Source organism: Bombina bombina, chromosome 7 (assembly GCF_027579735.1).
Source record: "Bombina bombina isolate aBomBom1 chromosome 7, aBomBom1.pri, whole genome shotgun sequence".
NCBI classification, from domain to species: domain Eukaryota; kingdom Metazoa; phylum Chordata; class Amphibia; order Anura; family Bombinatoridae; genus Bombina; species Bombina bombina.
The window spans coordinates 136,640,019-136,659,913 of record NC_069505.1 but is presented as its reverse complement, the minus strand read 5'-3'; the positions used below and the strand labels follow the sequence as shown (position 1 = coordinate 136,659,913).

The following is a 19,895-nucleotide window of genomic DNA, read 5'->3' as shown; positions in this document are numbered from 1 at the left end:
TCTCCCCTGTGTAATGACATCTTACACACACACAGCCTCTCATCCTCTACCCTGTGTAATGACATCTTACACACACATCGCCTCTCATCCTCTCCCCTGTGTAATGACATCTTACACACACACAGCCTCTCATCCTCTCCCCTGTGTAATGACATCTTACACACACACAGCCTCTCCCCTGTGTAATGACATCTTACACACACACAGCCTCTCATCCTCTCCCCTGTGCAATGACATCTTACACACACATCGCCTCTCATCCTCTCCCCTGTGTAATGACATCTTACACACACACAGCCTCTCATCCTCTCCCCTGTGTAATGACATCTTACACACACACATAGCCTCTCCCCTGTGTAATGACATCTTACACACACACAGCCTCTCATCCTCTCCCCTGTGTAATGACATCTTACACACACACAGCCTCCCATCCTCTACCCTGTGTAATGACATCTTACACACACACAGCCTCTCATCCTCTCCCCTGTGTAATGACATCTTACACACACACAGCCTCTCATCCTCTCCCCTGTGTAATGACATCTTACACACACACAGCCTCTCCCCTGTGTAATGACATCTTACACACACACAGCCTCTCATCCTCTACCCTGTGTAATGACATCTTACACACACACAGCCTCTCATCCTCTCCCCTGTGTAATGACATCTTACACACACACAGCCTCTCATCCTCTCCCCTGTGTAATGACATCTTACACACACACAGCCTCTCATCCTCTCCCCTGTGTAATGACATCTTACACACACACAGCCTCTCATCCTCTCCCCTGTGTAATGACATCTTACACACACACAGCCTCTCATCCTCTCCCCTGTGTAATGACATCTTACACACACAAAGCCTCTCATCCTCTCCCCTGTGTAATGACATCTTACACACACACAGCCTCTCATCCTCTCCCCTATGTAATGACATCTTACACACACACAGCCTCTCATCCTCTCCCCTGTGTAATGACATCTTACACACACACAGCCTCTCATCCTCTCCCCTATGTAATGATGCTCTTACACACACACAGCCTCTCATCCTCTCCCCTGTGTAATGACATCTTACACACACACAGCCTCTCATCCTCTCCCCTGTGTAATGACATCTTACACACACACAGCCTCCCATCCTCTCCCCTGTGTAATGACATCTTACACACACACAGCCTCTCATCCTCTCCCCTATGTAATGATGCTCTTACACACACACAGCCTCTCATCCTCTCCCCTGTGTAATGACATCTTACACACACACAGCCTCCCATCCTCTCCCCTGTGTAATGACATCTTACACACACACAGCCTCTCATCCTCTACCCTGTGTAATGACATCTTACACACACACAGCCTCTCATCCTCTACCCTGTGTAATGACATCTTACACACACACAGCCTCCCATCCTCTCCCCTGTGTAATGACATCTTACACACACACAGCCTCTCATCCTCTCCCCTGTGTAATGATGCTCTTACATGCACACAGCCTCCCATCCTCTCCCCTGTGCAATGACATCTTACACACACACAGCCTCTCATCCTCTACCCTGTGTAATGACATCTTACACACACACAGCCTCTCATCCTCTCCCCTGTGTAATGACATCTTACACACACACAGCCTCTCATCCTCTCCCCTGTGTAATGACATCTTACAAACACACAGCCTCTCATCCTCTCCCCTGTGTAATGACATCTTACACACACACAGCCTCTCATCCTCTACCCTGTGTAATGACATCTTACACACACACAGCCTCTCATCCTCTCCCCTGTGTAATGACATCATTCACACACACAGCCTCTCATCCTCTCCCCTGTGTAATGACATCTTACACACACACATCGCCTCTCATCCTCTCCCCTGTGTAATGACATCTTACACACACACAGCCTCTCATCCTCTCCCCTGTGTAATGACATCTTACACACACAAAGCCTCTCATCCTCTACCCTGTGTAATGACATCTTACACACACACAGCCTCTCATCCTCTCCCCTGTGTAATGACATCTTACACACACACAGCCTCTCCCCTGTGTAATGACATCTTACACACACACAGCCTCCCATCCTCTCCCCTGTGTAATGACATCTTACACACACACAGCCTCTCATCCTCTCCCCTGTGTAATGACATCTTACACACACACAGCCTCTCATCATCTCCCCTGTGTAATGACATCTTACACACACACAGCCTCTCATCCTCTCCCCTGTGTAATGACATCTTACACACACACAGCCTCTCATCCTCTCCCCTGTGTAATTACATCTTACACACACACAGCCTCTCATCCTCTCCCCTGTGTAATGACATCTTACACACACACAGCCTCCCATCCTCTCCCCTGTGTAATGACATCTTACACACACACAGCCTCCCATCCTCTCCCCTGTGTAATGACATCTTACACGCACACAGCCTCTCATCCTCTCCCCTGTGTAATGACATCTTACACACACACAGCCTCTCATCCTCTACCCTGTGTAATGACATCTTACACACACACAGCCTCTCATCCTCTCCCCTGTGTAATGACATCTTACACACACACAGCCTCTCATCCTCTCCCCTGTGTAATGACATCTTACACACACACAGCCTCTCATCCTCTCCCCTGTGTAATGACATATTACACACACACAGCCTCTCATCCTCTACCCTGTGTAATGACATCTTACACACACACAGCCTCTCATCCTCTCCCCTATGTAATGATGCTCTTACACACACACAGCCTCTCATCCTCTCCCCTGTGTAATGACATCTTACACACACACAGCCTCTCATCCTCTCCCCTATGTAATGATGCTCTTACACACACACAGCCTCTCATCCTCTCCCCTGTGTAATGACATCTTACACACACACAGCCTCTCATCCTCTCCCCTGTGTAATGACATCTTACACACACACAGCCTCTCATCCTCTCCCCTGTGTAATGACATCTTACACACACACAGCCTCTCATCCTCTCCCCTATGTAATGATGCTCTTACACACACACAGCCTCTCATCCTCTCCCCTGTGTAATGACATCTTACACACACACAGCCTCTCATCCTCTACCCTGTGTAATGACATCTTACACACACACAGCCTCCCATCCTCTCCCCTGTGTAATGACATCTTACACACACACAGCCTCTCATCCTCTACCCTGTGTAATGACATCTTACACACACATCGCCTCTCATCCTCTCCCCTGTGTAATGACATCTTACACACACACAGCCTCTCATCCTCTCCCCTGTGTAATGACGTTCTCTCTCACACACACACAGCCTCCCATCCTCCTCTCCCCTGTGTAATTACTTCTCTCACACACACGCAGCCTCCCATTCTCTCCCCTGTGTTTTTTAAAATGTATTTATTAATTCAGCATCGTGATCACAATACATTTGATTGCCTTGCAAAGGCGATACATATTTCAGAGATCAATATAAGACAAAAAATAGAAAAAAGAAAAAAATGTACAAAAGCAAATATATGTCGCTTCATGACACACTGTTGAGCTTTCCCCTCCCCCCCTTATTTTTTTTAACACAATACATACAAAACCTGGCAAAATAACTAATTGGAGGCTATAGATACTAAACCCTCAACAGTGAAAATAAACCAACTTTCATAGCCCTTCATAAATTGGAGATTACAGTAGAAGAAGAAAAAAAAAGAAACAATCTGTAACGCTATGATGAGGAACAAAGGCAACACAGGAAAAAAGAAAAACACACCTTCTCATATCTTCCCCCCCCCCCCCCCCCGGCCATCGCTTTAAACTTTCAGGTAGACTCAAAATTGAGGAAGATCTCCTCTTAACATTTCTTCTTGTACATATAGAGAGTGATAAAAAGGTCGAATTATTGATTTCTGAATGTCTAATCAATATGATTTAATCAAGTCTCCCCTCTTCTTGAAAAAACATCTTATTTTGTTTTCCATGAGCTAGTGACGTATGGGATATACATTCCTACCAGGAGGGGCAAAGTTTCCAAAACCTCAAAATGCCTACAAATACACCCCTCACCACACCCACAAATCAGTTTTACAAACTTTGCCTCCTATGGAGGTGGTGAAGTAAGTTTGTGCTAGATTCTACGTTGATATGCGCTCCTTCTACGGGGTCTATTTCATAGGTTCTCTGTTATCGGTCGTAGAGATTAATCTCTTACCTCCCTTTTCAGATCGACGATATACTCTTATATATACCATTACCTCTGCTGATTTTCGTTTCAGTACTGGTTTGGCTTTCTACAAACATGTAGATGAGTGTCCTGGGGTAAGTAAGTCTTATTTTCTGTGACACTCTAAGCTATGGTTGGGCACTTTTTTAATAAAGTTCTAAATATATGTATTCAAACATTTATTTGCCTTGACTCAGGATGTTCAACATTCCTTATTTTCAGACAGTCAGTTTCATATTTGGGATAATGCACTTGAATCAATTATTTTTCTTACCTTAAAAATTTGACTTTTTTCCCTGTGGGATGTTAGGCTCGCGGGGGCTGAAAATGCGTCATTTTTGGCGCGGATTTTTTTGGCGCAAAAAATCTTTCTGTTTCCGGCGTCATACGTGTCGCCGGAAGTTACGTCATTTTTTGACGTTCTTTTGCGCCAAAAATGTTGGCGTTCCGGACGTGGCGTCATTTGGCGCCAAAAGCATTTAGGCGCCAAATAATGTGGGCGTCTTATTTGGCGCTAAAAAAATATGGGCGTCGCTTTTGTCTCAACATTATTTAAGTCTCATTTTTCTTTGCTTCTGGTTGCTAGAAGCTTGTTCCTTGGCATTTTTTCCCATTCCTGAAACTGTCATTTAAGGAATTTGATCAATTTTGCTTTACATGTTTTTTCTCTTACATATTGCAAGATGTCTCACGTTGCATCTGAGTCAGAAGATACTTCAGGAAAATCGTTGTCTGGTGCTGGAACTACCAAAGCTAAGTGTATCTGCTGTAAACTTTTGGTAGCTGTTCCTCCAGCTGTTGTTTGTATTAATTGTCATGACAAACTTGTTAATGCAGATAATATTTCCTTTAGTAATGTACCATTACCTGTTGCAGTTCCTTCAACATCTAATGTTCAGAATGTTCCTGATAACATAAGAGATTTTGTTTCTGAATCCATCAAGAAGGCTATGTCTGTTATTTCTCCTTCTAGTAAACATAAAAAATCTTTTAAAACTTCTCTTTATACAGATGAATTTTTAAATGAACATCATTCTGATTCTAATGACTCTTCTGGTTCAGAGGATTCTGTCTCAGAGGTTGATGCTGATAAATCTTCATATTTAAAATGGAATTTATTCGTTCTTTACTTAAAGAAGTACTAATTGCTTTAGAAATTGAGGATTCTGGTCCTCTTGATACTAAATCTAAACGTTTAGATAAGGTCTTTAAATCTCCTGTGGTTATTCCAGAAGTTTTTCCTGTTCCTGGTGCTATTTCTGAAGTAATTTCCAGAGAATGGAATAATTTGGGTAATTCATTTACTCCTTCTAAACGTTTTAAGCAATTATATCCTGTGCCGTCTGACAGATTAGAATTTTGGGACAAAATCCCTAAAGTTGATGGGGCTATTTCTACCCTTGCTAAACGTACTACTATTCCTACGTCAGATGGTACTTCGTTTAAAGATCCTTTAGATAGGAAAATTGAATCCTTTCTAAGAAAAGCTTATCTGTGTTCAGGTAATCTTCTTAGACCTGCTATATCATTGGCTGATGTTGCTGCAGCTTCAACTTTTTGGTTGGAAACTTTAGCGCAACAAGTAACAGATCATGATTCTCATAATATTATTATTATTCTTCAACATGCTAATAATTTTATCTGTGATACCATTTTTGATATTATCAGAGTTGATGTCAGGTTTATGTCTCTAGCTATTTTAGCTAGAAGAGCTTTATGGCTTAAAACTTGGAATGCTGATATGTCTTCTAAATCGACTCTACTTTCCATTTCTTTCCAGGGTAACAAATTATTTGGTTCTCAGTTGGATTCTATTATCTCAACTGTTACTGGTGGGAAAGGAACTTTTTTACCACAGGATAAAAAATCTAAGGGTAAAAACAGGGCTAATAATCGTTTTCGTTCCTTTCGTTTCAACAAAGAACAAAAACCTGATCCTTCATCCTCAGGAGCAGTTTCAGTTTGGAAACCATCTCCAGTCTGGAATAAATCCAAGCCTTCTAGAAAAGCAAAGCCAGCCTCTAAGTCCACATGAAGGTGCGGCCCTCATTCCAGCTCAGCTGGTAGGGGGCAGGTTACCTTTTTTCAAAGAAATTTGGATCAATTCTGTTCACAATCTTTGGATTCAGAACATTGTTTCAGAAGGGTACAGAATTGGTTTCAAGATAAGACCTCCTGCAAAGAGATTTTTTCTTTCCCGTGTCCCAGTAAATCCAGTGAAAGCTCAAGCATTTCTGAAATGTGTTTCAGATCTAGAGTTAGCTGGAGTAATTATGCCAGTTCCAGTTCTGGAACAGGGGCTGGGGTTTTATTCGAATCTCTTCATTGTACCAAAGAAGGAGAATTCCTTCAGACCAGTTCTGGATCTAAAAATATTGAATCGTTATGTAAGGATACCAACGTTCAAAATGGTAACTGTAAGGACTATCTTGCCTTTTGTTCAGCAAGGGCATTATATGTCCACAATAGATTTACAGGATGCATATCTGCATATTCCGATTCATCCAGATTATTATCAGTTCCTGAGATTCTCTTTTCTGGACAAGCATTACCAGTTTGTGGCTCTGCCGTTTGGCCTAGCTACAGCTCCAAGAATTTTTACAAAGGTTCTCGGTGCCCTTCTGTCTGTAATAAGAGAACAGGGTATTGTGGTATTTCCTTATTTGGACGATATCTTGGTACTTGCTCAGTCTTTACATTTAGCAGAATCTCATACGAATCGACTTGTGTTGTTTCTTCAAGATCATGGTTGGAGGATCAATTCACTAAAAAGTTCATTGATTCCTCAGACAAGGGTAACCTTTCTGGGTTTCCAGATAGATTCAGTGTCCATGACTCTGTCTTTGACAGACAAGAGACGTCTAAAATTGATTTCAGCTTGTCGAAACCTTCAGTCACAATCATTCCCTTCGGTAGCCTTATGCATGGAAATTCTAGGTCTTATGACTGCTGCATCGGACGCGATCCCCTTTGCTCGTTTTCACATGCGACCTTTTCAGCTCTGTATGCTGAACCAATGGTGCAGGGATTACACAAAGATATCTCAATTAATATCTTTAAAACCGATTGTACGACACTCTCTAACGTGGTGGACAGATCACCATTGTTTAATTCAGGGGGCTTCTTTTGTTCTTCCGACCTGGACTGTAATTTCAACAGATGCAAGTCTTACAGGTTGGGGAGCTGTGTGGGGTTCTCTGACGGCACAAGGATTTTGGGAATCTCAGGAGGTGAGATTACCGATCAATATTTTGGAACTCCGTGCAATTTTCAGAGCTCTTCAGTCTTGGCCTCTTCTGAAGAGAGAATCGTTCATTTGTTTTCAGACAGACAATGTCACAACTGTGGCATACATCAATCATCAAGGAGGGACTCACAGTCCTCTGGCTATGAAAGAAGTATCTCGAATTCTGGTTTGGGCGGAATCCAGCTCCTGTCTAATTTCTGCGGTTCATATCCCAGGTATAGACAATTGGGAAGCGGATTATCTCAGTCGCCAAACGTTGCATCCGGGCGAATGGTCTCTTCACCCAGAGGTATTTCTTCAGATTGTTCAAATGTTGGAGCTTCCAGAAATAGATCTGATGGCGTCTCATCTAAACAAGAAACTTCCCAGGTATCTGTCCAGATCCCGGGATCCTCAGGCGGAAGCAGTGGATGCATTATCACTTCCTTGGAAGTATCATCCTGCCTATATCTTTCCGCCTCTAGTTCTTCTTCCAAGAGTAATCTCCAAGATTCTGAAGGAATGCTCGTTTGTTCTGCTGGTAGCTCCGGCATGGCCTCACAGGTTTTGGTATGCGGATCTTGTCCGGATGGCCTCTTGCCATCCGTGGACTCTTCCGCTAAGACCAGACCTTCTGTCGCAAGGTCCTTTTTTTCATCAGGATCTCAAATCCTTAAATTTAAAGGTATGGAGATTGAACGCTTGATTCTTGGTCAAAGAGGTTTCTCTGACTCTGTGATTAATACTATGTTACAGGCTCGTAAATCTGTATCTAGAGAGATTTATTATAGAGTCTGGAAGACTTATATTTCTTGGTGTCTTTCTCATTTTTCTTGGCATTCTTTTAGAATTCCGAGAATTTTACAGTTTCTTCAGGATGGTTTAGATAAAGGTTTATCCGCAAGTTCTTTGAAAGGACAAATCTCTGCTCTTTCTGTTCTTTTTCATAGAAAGATTGCTAATCTTCCTGATATTCATTGTTTTGTACAAGCTTTGGTTCGTATAAAACCTGTCATTAAGTCAATTTCTCCTCCTTAGAGTTTGAATTTGGTTCTGGGGGCTCTTCAAGCTCCTCCTTTTGAACCCATGCATTCATTGGACATTAAATTACTTTCTTGGAAAGTTTTGTTCCTTTTGGCGATCTCTTCTGCCAGAAGAGTCTCTGAATTATCTGCTCTTTCTTGTGAGTCTCCTTTTCTGATTTTTCATCAGGATAAGGCGGTGTTGCGAACTTCTTTTGAATTTTTACCTAAGGTTGTGAATTCCAACAACATTAGTAGAGAAATTGTGGTTCCCTCATTATGTCCTAATCCTAAGAATTCTAAGGAGAAATCGTTGCATTCTTTGGATGTTGTTAGAGCTTTGAAATATTATGTTGAAGCTACTAAGTCTTTCCGAAAGACTTCTAGTCTATTTGTTATCTTTTCCGGTTCTAGAAAAGGCCAGAAAGCTTCTGCCATTTCTTTGGCATCTTGGTTAAATCTTTAATTCATCATGCCTATGTCGAGTCGGGTAAAACTCCGCCTCAAAGGATTACAGCTCATTCTACTAGGTCAGTTTCTACTTCCTGGGCGTTTAGGAATGAAGCTTCGGTTGATCAGATTTGCAAAGCAGCAACTTGGTCCTCTTTGCATACTTTTACTAAGTTCTACCATTTTGATGTATTTTCTTCTTCTGAAGCAGTTTTTGGTAGAAAAGTACTTCAGGCAGCGGTTTCAGTTTGAATCTTCTGTTTATGTTTTTCATTAAACTTTATTTTGGGTGTGGATTATTTTCAGCAGGAATTGGCTGTCTTTATTTTTATCCCTCCCTCTCTAGTGACTCTTGCGTGGAAAGATCCACATCTTGGGTAGTCATTATCCCATACGTCACTAGCTCATGGACTCTTGCTAATTACATGAAAGAAAACATAATTTATGTAAGAATTTACCTGATAAATTAATTTCTTTCATATTAGCAAGAGTCCATGAGGCCCGCCCTTTTCTGTGGTGGTTATGATTTTTTTTGTATAAAGCACAATTATTCCAATTCCTTATTTTATATGCTTTCGCACTTTTTTCTTATCACCCCACTTCTTGGCTATTCGTTAAACTGATTTGTGGGTGTGGTGAGGGGTGTATTTATAGGCATTTTGAGGTTTGGGAAACTTTGCCCCTCCTGGTAGGAATGTATATCCCATACGTCACTAGCTCATGGACTCTTGCTAATATGAAAGAAATGAATTTATCAGGTAAGTTCTTACATAGATTATGTTTTTTTCATTATTAGGTTCCTTCCTATTAGAATAGAGAAGTTTATAAAAGCTCTATTTTTATATCTAATTTTTTTTGGAAGAAGAAAGATCACCGATTCAAGCTGTATAGTATAGTTCTCTTGATGAATCTTAACTAGCCAATGATTAACCTTCTTCCAGAATTGATTTATCTTGGGACAGTCCCATATATAATGTAGCAATTCAGCTGAGCTCTTTTGGCATTTAATACATTTATCATTAATATCTGGTCTCCATCTATGGAGGAGGGAGGGCATAAGATAGATCTGGTGTATCATATTCAAATGTGCTTCCCTGAAATTACTTGCTTGCGTAGCCTTCCAAGTATTGGTTAAGCTACTCTTAATCACCTCTTCATCTACTGATTTTAAACCTTTAAGATGCCATTTCAGAATCAGGTTCTTAATACCTAATTCATCCTCTTCCTTCCTCAAACATTTGTACCATTTGTTAATAGAGTAGTTCCCTATTCTACATATTTTGAGGCATGATTCTATCTGTTCCCAGTTTCCGCTTTCTTTAAAATCTTTCTTCAATTCGGTCAACCAATGTCTAAGTTGAAGATATGCAAAGAAATCTTTCTGTGGCAATTTAAATTATTGTCTTAATTCTTCAAATAGCTTTATTGTCTCAATTTCATTTATTTTAACCATTGTTTGTGAGACAAAAACCAGTCCTGCTTGTCTCCACCTAAAGAAGACTTCAGATCTTACTGTCTCTGGGAAGAGTGGGTTTCCTGTAGCTTCAAGATAGTTAGATTTCCTGAAATCTAGACCAGTTCTTTTAAAGAAAATCTACCAAGCTCTTATTATAGTATATATCACTTTTAAGTTCTTAGATTCCTTTGGTATTGGTTTTATATCTACGTGTAATAATTATTTTAAGGAGAATGGGCTCGCTATTCCAATTCTATAAGGGGTAAAATGTTCTTCTCCCAAGAGCCATTCGGCTGCTATCTAAACTAGACAGACAATATTATAGTCTTGCAAGGACGGGAGAGAAAACCCCCCAGCATTTTTATGTCGACATAGTTTACTTATAGAATAGCTGACTTTCTTTTTACCTCAATAAAAAAATAGTTAAGCCTTTATTAAAAAAGTTTGATATCTTTCTTTTTAATTAATAAGGGTAAGTTTTGTAATTTATATAACATTTTTGTAAACCAGATCATTTTCACCAGGTTGATTTTCCCAGACAAAGACACAGGGAGCTTTTTCCAGAATTCAAATGAACCGTTTAATTTGCAAAAAATAGAATTATAGTTTTCCTCATACCATTTTACTGGGTTCCTATTTAGCCAGATACCAAAATATAATATTTTGTCGACTTCTTTAAAATAGGATATTTTGGGCAGAATTTTTTGTATTTCTGATCCACATTCCCCTGTGTAATGACTTCTCTCACACACTTGCAGCCACCCATTCTCTCCCCTGTGTAATGACGATCTCACACACCCGCAGCCTCCCATCCTTTCCCTTGTGTAATGAGGTCCTCACACACCCGCAGTCTCCCATACTCCTCTCCCCTGTGTAATGACATTTTCTCACACACCCGCAGCCTCCATCCTCTCCCCTGTGTAATGACATTCTCTCATTCACACACCCGCACCCATCCTCTCCCCTGTGTAATGAGGTTCTCACACACCCGCACCCATCCTCTCCCCTGTGTAATGAGGTTCTCACACACCCGCAGCCTCCCATCCTCCTCTCCCCTGTGTAATGACGCTCTCTCTCTCACACCCGCAGTCCATCCTCTCCCCTGTGTAATGAGGTCCTCACTCACACGCAGCCTACCTTCCTATCCCCTGTGTAATGAGGTCCTCACTCACACGCAGCCTACCTTCCTCTCCTCTGTGTAATGAGGTCCTCACACACCCGCAGCCTCCCATCCTCCTCTCCCCTGTGTAATGACGTTCTCTCTCTCTCACACACACACACCCGCAGTCTCCATCCTCTCCCCTGTGCAATGACTTCTCTCTCACACACCTGCAGCCTCCTATCCTCTCCCCTGTGTAATGACGTTCTCTCTCTCACACACCCGCAGTCTCCATCCTCCCCCTGTGCAATGACTTCTCTCTCACACACCTGCAGCCTCCTATCCTCTCCCCTGTGTAATGACGTTCTCTCTCTCACACCTGCAGCCTCCATCCTCTCCCCTGTGTAATGAGGTCCTCACTCACACGCAGCCTACCTTCCTCTCCAATGTAGTAACATTCTCAAACAGGGCCTGCAATACTCTTCCCTTGTTCCCAAACACAAAGCTTTTCACTTTTCCCATTCCCATGAAACCTTAGGAATTGATTCCAGTAAACAATCATTAATTTTGTAATTATATAACAGAAGTGATACTGCACAAGGATCAGCATCAGAATGCTAGTTTATTGCACATTCAAGGAACTGTACAGATTTCTATAAATAAGAAATAGCTTAATATTTACAACTTGCTGCATTGGTCATCATAAAGGGTGGGGATGGGGATCAGTTAACACATTGAATATTTACACGCTGTAACATGGGGCTTCTAAACTGCTTCATGGTCAAACATCCAGTGTTTCGTAAACTTTCACTTCTAGAGAACCAACAATAATTTAATTAAGGGCCCATCTAGCAGTGTAAGGATTTCTGAAGCAGGTTCTGTTCAGTGTTCAGACTGTGCTTGTGGGGGTCCCTGAAAACTTAAGCAGTGTCACACGGTCATATTCTACCAGTACGCAATATTAACACAAAAACACAATGGCATGTAGGTGCAGAAAAGCAGCAAGAGATGGCAAATGAACCTGGAAAAGCCAGTAACACACAAAGCACATGACACACAAGCAGGGGAAGGTGGCATCTTCAAAGCAGCCACAGCACATATAGTTAATCAGGGGTATATGCATGGGCTCCGTATGCAGGAAGGAATGTTGTAGCAATACACCCAATAGCAGCTGTCAGGAGAGCCGGCTGCAAGGAAGATGTGGCAGACAGGAGGATTGTGTGCAGAGTGTTTCCAGACAGGGGTGTAGGTCAACTGGAAACAGGCCGAGGAGGCCTGCTCTTTATTTCTGCTTCCTTGCCTCTTACAGCAGCCACATACGAGAAGAGACACAGCACGGAATAGCAGATCTCGTGGGCCTAAAAAAAGAAAAGTGACATGGTAAATAATGAGAGGGGGACATGACAATTCAAGAACATAAAAGCAAATACAGCATAAACAGTTGAACTTCAGAAGTCTTAGGGTTTGGTTATCCATTTTGCAGGACCGGGAACTCAGACTTTGCAACATGCTACACCATGATTGCTTGATCCGCGCAGGAATTCATATGTTCCTGTCGATTACAGGCCACAGCAAAGTATATAGGAAACCATACATAAGACGCTTTTCAAAGAGTATGTCCCTGGGCTACACAATAATGCAAAATGTACGAACAAAAGAAACAGTTTTAAAAACATTTTAAATACATTGTATGCAGATCTTTTGCAGCATTGTAGTTCATTTCTGACATATACTATGAGTTTATAAAATTTAGTCTAACGTCCCATTAATGACATTAAAGGGAGAGGAAACCCCAAAAATGTATTTCATGATTTGGATAGAACATACAATTTTAAACAAATTTCCAATTTACTTCCATTATCAAAAATCTTGTAATCCTGTGCTAAAGGAACAGCATTGCACTACTGGCAGCAAGATGAACACATCTAGTCAGCCAATCACAAAAGACAAATGTGTGCAGGCACCAATTAGCAGCAGCTCCCACTAGTGTAGGATATGTGCGTATTTTTTACAACAAGGGATATCAAGAGAACAAAGCACAAATTACGCGCTCTATCCGAATCATGCAAGTTTTATTTTGACTTTCCTATCACTTTAAGCAAAAAAATATATTAGTGTTAATAAGACACTCATACACAAATGAAGCAGTGAAAACAGTAATTCTAATGCACATGATACAATTATACTTTTTATAATACAATTTTTTTTGTTCAGATTTATTAAAGTGGATGTAAACTCACTGCTACTCGACAATCACAACTGCTTTATCATCAAAAAATAACAAGTTTAATTCATGAATTTTGTTAAAACATAATATATAAACAATGTATATACCTCTATAACTATAAAAGTCTCGGTTTCTCCCTCCGCCCACCATTTTGTTCGCTTTCCTTACATTGATTGACATTTCCCTAAACAAATAATGTGGCGTACCCCGTGGCGTCCAGTCCCTTTTTCGTAACGTCATTTTATATTTCTGCGCATGCGTCTTTTATATGCGCATGCGTAAAACCACTTGAGCTGGCTTTGGAAGCGCTGCGCGCACACGCTCTAAGCATGCGCATATAAAGGCCGCTTCCCCAAACTTTGTGTATTTCCCAGGAACTGCAAGTAAGTATCTATGCTGCTCCGCAAACTGTTTAAAATTGTAATGATATATTTAGAGTATTGAAAGAGCGGTTTGGAAGTGCCTGACTGATTACTAATGCAAATCCAGCAATAATAACTAAATTAGAAGCGCATGCGCACAAAAGGGACCCATCGAGAACGAGCAAGGGTAGTACGTCATAGAGCGGGTGGGACCGCTCTAGACGTTATGCGCTGAAAATGAAGGAAGTTATGGATGGGAGGAGCTGGCCTGAAAACGGAGCAAACTTACTAACTTAAATATAAGTTTATTTGTTCGTTATATAAATTACAAAAGTATGCGGTATTGATAAAAGAGTGCTTAAGAACAAATTTGGAAGTTCAATATGTAAAAAATTTACATCCACTTTAATGTATTGAAAAAGTAAATCAAACCTTTTTTTTCTAATTAAAAAAACCTCTACTTTCTTCTACAACGAATGCTGGGTAGCCACACTAAAGATGTTCTTTCATATTTTTATGTAAATGGAGATTTCAAACCAAAACTACAGAGAACTGGATTTTTTTATTTTTTTTTATTTTTTAAAGGGAATCTATGAGATCATTACATATCTTGTTCCTTAAAAATAGTAAGTTTTATTTAGTGGCTCAGTATAGGACAAGCATTAACCAATGAGATTAGACCTGCTTCCAGGTTAATGGAAAACTAATACACAATAGAATGAAAGGAATTGTAAGCACCTTAATTACATCCACTGCCGTCATCCAAAAGATTAACATATTAGCAGAGTCTAAATGTTATTAGAATAAATTAACACCTTGTTTGCTGCAGTGGTTTTTCAATAGTCAAAATCCACCCACCACATGGCCTTATTTGGAGGAGCCAATCTATACTTTAGTCTGGAGATGAGAGCTTGCCACTGTCATTGTGTTAAAAAAGAAAAGATAATAAACCACACATTAGGGACAGATATATTGCAAGCTTAGTTTTGTGAAAATTGATATGTGCTTTTTCACTTTCTAGGAATGTAAAATCCATCATTTTCAGTATTAAACCACAGGAATATTGGTCAAATAAAGTATATTGCAAAGTTATTTTTGTTTGAAAAAGAATTGTAAATGCAGGAAGTTCATATTTGTGTACAAAGCATATCAAATTTAATCAACCATCCACTGTAGGTGAAACAGTGAAGAAATAAACAGTGTGTCCATTTAGGTTTCCAAACAGCCTGAAAGTATTTTATAAAGGTTATACAATATCAACATGGAATGCCTGGAGACTCCTTAGCAGGGTTTTTAATTTTACTAACCACCCAGATTTTCAGGATTATCTTGGGTGAGAGCAGGTTAAAGGTATAGTAAGCCCAATTTTTTTTTTCTTTCATGATTCAGATAGAGCATGCAATTGTAAGCAACTTTCTAATTTACTCCTAGCATCAAATTGTCTTCCTTCTCTTGGTATCTTTATTTGAAAAGCATAAACGAATGTTTAAGAGCCGGCCCATTTTTGGTTCAGGACCCGGGTTGCACTTGCTGATTAGTTAGTTACATTTAGCCACAAATAAGCAAGAGCAACCCAGGTTCCGAACCAAAAATGGGCCGGCTCTTAAACATTCGTTTATGCTTTTCAAATAAAGATACCAAGAGAAGGAAGAAAAAATGATAATAGGAGTAAATTAGAAAGTCTGAATCATGAGAAAAAAAAACACATTTGGGTGTACTATCCTTTTACTGGTTACTGACAAGGTAATTATTACACCTGTGCTTTAGTTTAAATTTCCTGAAAATCTGACCTGAAGACTGGAATTGGAAAACTGTTTTAAATGGCAGTACTTTGAAATAATATAAACTGTTTAATGATATGAAGTAAAATATACTTTCATTATTTACTTAATTCTGAAAATTGTGGTTCTTCCAATCCTTTTTAAAAGTGCAGACATCAGACATAACTGCTATATTACACATAGTCATTATCTGCACACTTTAGTGACCCATTTATAGCTGTCCTTAATTGGGCTCAGCAGAGATGGAAACCTAGGTTACAACATGGCGGTGGATATTGTTTTATGGAGACTAAAACTTGGCATTATTTGTAATATTTAATCAACTTTCCAATTTACTTCTATTATTGAATTTGATTCCTTCTCTTGGTATCCTTTGTAAAAGGAGCAGCAATTCACTACTGGGAGCTAGCTGAACACATCAGATGAGCAAATGCAGCCACCAATCAGCAACTAACTCCCAGCAATACATAGAAGTAAACTGGAAAGTTGTGTGCTTGTTCCATCTAACCATGAAAGTTTAATTTTCTTGGAGAACCAACACTAATATATACATTGTTGCAAACAATGTTCCCTCTAGTGATCAATAATGTACAACATTGTTGCAAACACTGCTGCCACATGTTCATGAACCTACCTTTATTAGGCACTTTATAGTGTCCTATACTTGCCATTAAATGATTGGTTGCAGGATGCATGGACAATTAATCACTTTACAGCAGCTTACATGTTATTTTCCTTTTTAGTACATTATCAGACTCCCTACTACAACTTCAATGTATCTACAGATTATTGCAATCTCTATATTCTTTCTCCCTCATGTCAGGGTACCTGTGAACAGCATTAAATAAACTACTACATATGTATCAAATACATTTTGATATTTGATGTCAGCTAAGATCTCCCTTGACATGAGTTTTGTGGGCTATAACCAGAATAGACCAGCCCCCCTTTTTCCTGATTACAGAACAAAGACTCACATCTGTAAAATTTCAGGATGACACAGACCCCCCCTTGCTGTGACTGGGTATACATTACAGGCCAAGATATCTCAAATTATCAATTTCAAAGGAAACTTGTATACAGAGTTTTTCCCTATCTGAAAAAGCAGTCGCTTACTCTGAACTGATATCTGAATATACAAACATACTCAGAGGATATAGCTGCTCTCATCTAGGTGTTAAGTATCCCCTACTGAGTTTCAAATACACAAAGCTCAGACGTACGTCTCAAATGGAAAATAGTAGGAGAAAACAGAGATACATCCTTTGCTGAAAACACATAAGAAATTAAATCTTGATTTTAAAAAGAGAAGTTAGAAATTCATCTATATGAACAGTATAATTCTCAAAGATTTGACACTCAGACAGTATAAATATCTATATATGGATCTGGGAAATGCAATTCAGATTTGTAATAGATTAAATAACAATTGTAATAATCCCATTTTAAAATATATTACATTTTTGTTTTTCTATCTTCCAGACATCGAAGAGACAGATTGGACTCCAGATGGGGCTAATAGATGCTGATACATGATTGCCTGCATGGTATAACCTAAGTCATATCATATGGTTATGCACTAAATATTTATATAACTGGGAAATAATTTTAAAGGGACACTCAGGTTAAATAAAATTTTCATGATTCAGATACAGCATGTAATTTTAAACAACTTTCCAATTTACATCCATTAAAAAAAATGTGCACAGTCTTTTATATTTACAATTTTGAGTCACCAGATCCTACTGAGCATGTGCAAGAATTCACAGACTATACGTATATGCATTTGTGATTGGATGATTGCTATCACATGGTACAAGGAGAGTGGAAATATACATAACTTTGAAATTTGTTATAAAAAAATCTACTACTCATTTGAAGTTCAGACTAAGTGCTATTGCATTGTCTTGTTATCTTGCATTTGTTGATTATGCAAATCTAATGTGTTGACTGGTCCTTTAAATACGTCACTTAAAATATTATAAGTAGAATTGTATGGAAGTATACATCAGATAGATATATTGTATAGATTTAAAGGATTACTTTCTGTTATCATTTTTAAGCTAAACAACTAACATATTAAAGTTAATAAACATTAATTAAAACCTACTGACCTATATTTTCTCCAAAACAAAGTTTCATAACGTTCTAAAAGTTATATCTTTTATTCGCCGATGATGTCACGTTATCCTGCCCACTATTTTCAGCACTGCATGTTCAAAATACTTAAACCAATAACTTTGTGTTTAAAGCGCCATTTTGAAACCTAGGTACTGTAAACGGATTGGTACAGAGCAGGATGGGTTTGGAAAACAATTAAATTTGCAGACAAGATTTCTGATATACGGTAGAGATATGTTAATGAAATGCTATTGATGAAAAGCGTATATGGGGTAGTTAGTTAGTAACAGGCATAGAAAATATTTACTTACAGTGGCCCTTTAAGGTTATGCATAGACCTGGTATCTGAATGTATAGGAAGTCTACATATATATTTTCTAAAATATTATAGGATTGAAGTATGCTCATGTTTAATCTCTATAGATACACAAGTCATATTAGATGGGACATATATGCTGACCATAAGTTTATTAATACAAGAAATTATAGTATATTAAATAAACATTTTAAGGTGAGATATTTAAACTGCAGCAATAATTGACGGTGAGACTGCATTTCTGGTTATCTGCTGCCACCAACAGTTCAGAAATGGTATGACAGCCAAATGAATTCACTATTAGAACATATGCATATCCAAATAACCAATCAATGCTCAGCTCCGTTAGGGCCTATCAGAGACAGCACCGTGGGGCGCATCCCATATTCACCACTGATTAGAATAAAAAGGGGTGGGGTATATCACGTGATATAACCTCATGCAAGGAGAAAGAAAGGTGTCTTTACTGCTGAGTTTTGACTGACAAACTGTTGCCTTGGAATCCAGTCTCTATAAAGCAAATCTGGGCCTAACTTCCTTATCCATATTGCAAAAATACCTCTCTTAATTTATGAGGTGAACTTCAATTTTATCTGTTAACGTATAAAAGGTTATTTCATACTTTTATATTTAAATCAAAGATATTCTAAAGCTTTAGTTAGATTGTAGTAAGTATATTGGTTGTTTAGAAATAATTTCTGATTTTAATATCATAAATTAATTACAGTTATTGCTCTCTCTCTCTCTCTCTCTCTATCTATATATATATATTAGAATTTGCTTTATGGTAGCTAAATAAAAGGTTATTTCAGCTCAGATAAATTGGCATATAAATTGGCTGTTTGCATTAATAATATATACAATTTCTGATGTTTCTAATTGAAGTTATAAAGAATTATTTGTGGGCTAAATAACAATTATACTTGTCTGAAAGTTATATTAAATCTATTGAGACCAAGTAAGATTTGTGTGAAGTATCTTGGTTAATTGTTTATCTAAACACTGAAGTTAGCGGCCCATATTCTGGTATTTTATTGTGGTATTTTAATGCGATTCATTGTGAGCAAGGTTAATTTTAAGGGTATATCTTTTATGATCTTTGTAAAGAATATTATAACAGCATAAGCGTGTCTAGGTTGATTCATAATCTAGTTTCTATAAATATAATTCAATGTGTTTAAAATTTTTAACTAATCTAAAGAATTTAGCAATAATTATTAATTTTAATTGTTTCGTATATACATTTTAATTGGAGGTTGTTTTAAAAAATATTATAAATAAATTGTATTATAAGCCTGGTATATACTGACAATCTGTAATTCCCTTTCCTTTCCCTATGTCAAAAAACAGAATTTATGCTTACCTGATAAATTTCTTCCTTTTGCTATGTACCGAGTCCATGGATTTATCCTAACTTGTGGGATATTGTTCTTCCTGACAAGAAGTAGCAAAGAGAGCACCACAGCAGAGCTGTCTATATAGCTCCCCCCTTAACTCCACACCCAAGTCATTCGACCGAAGGCCAAGGAAGAAAAGTAGAAACTATAAGGTGCAGAAGTGACTGAAGTTTACATAAAAAATACTATCTGTCTTGAATAGACAGGGCGGGCCGTGGACTCGGTACATCGCAAA

At 38.9% G+C, this 19,895-nt stretch overlaps 1 protein-coding gene across 1 annotated transcript in view; it reads right to left on the bottom strand.

Annotated features, from left to right (window-relative positions):
• Positions 1-12,059: 12,059 nt before the first annotated feature.
• Positions 12,060-19,895, bottom strand: part of MADD (MAP kinase activating death domain) — a 372,537-nt gene continuing 364,701 nt past the window's right edge. Inside the window, exon 35 of the mRNA XM_053720335.1 lies at positions 12,060-12,814. Within this exon, the coding sequence (XP_053576310.1) occupies positions 12,707-12,814 (108 nt within the window). The 3' untranslated portion in view covers positions 12,060-12,706. The remainder of the gene's footprint in view (positions 12,815-19,895) is intronic.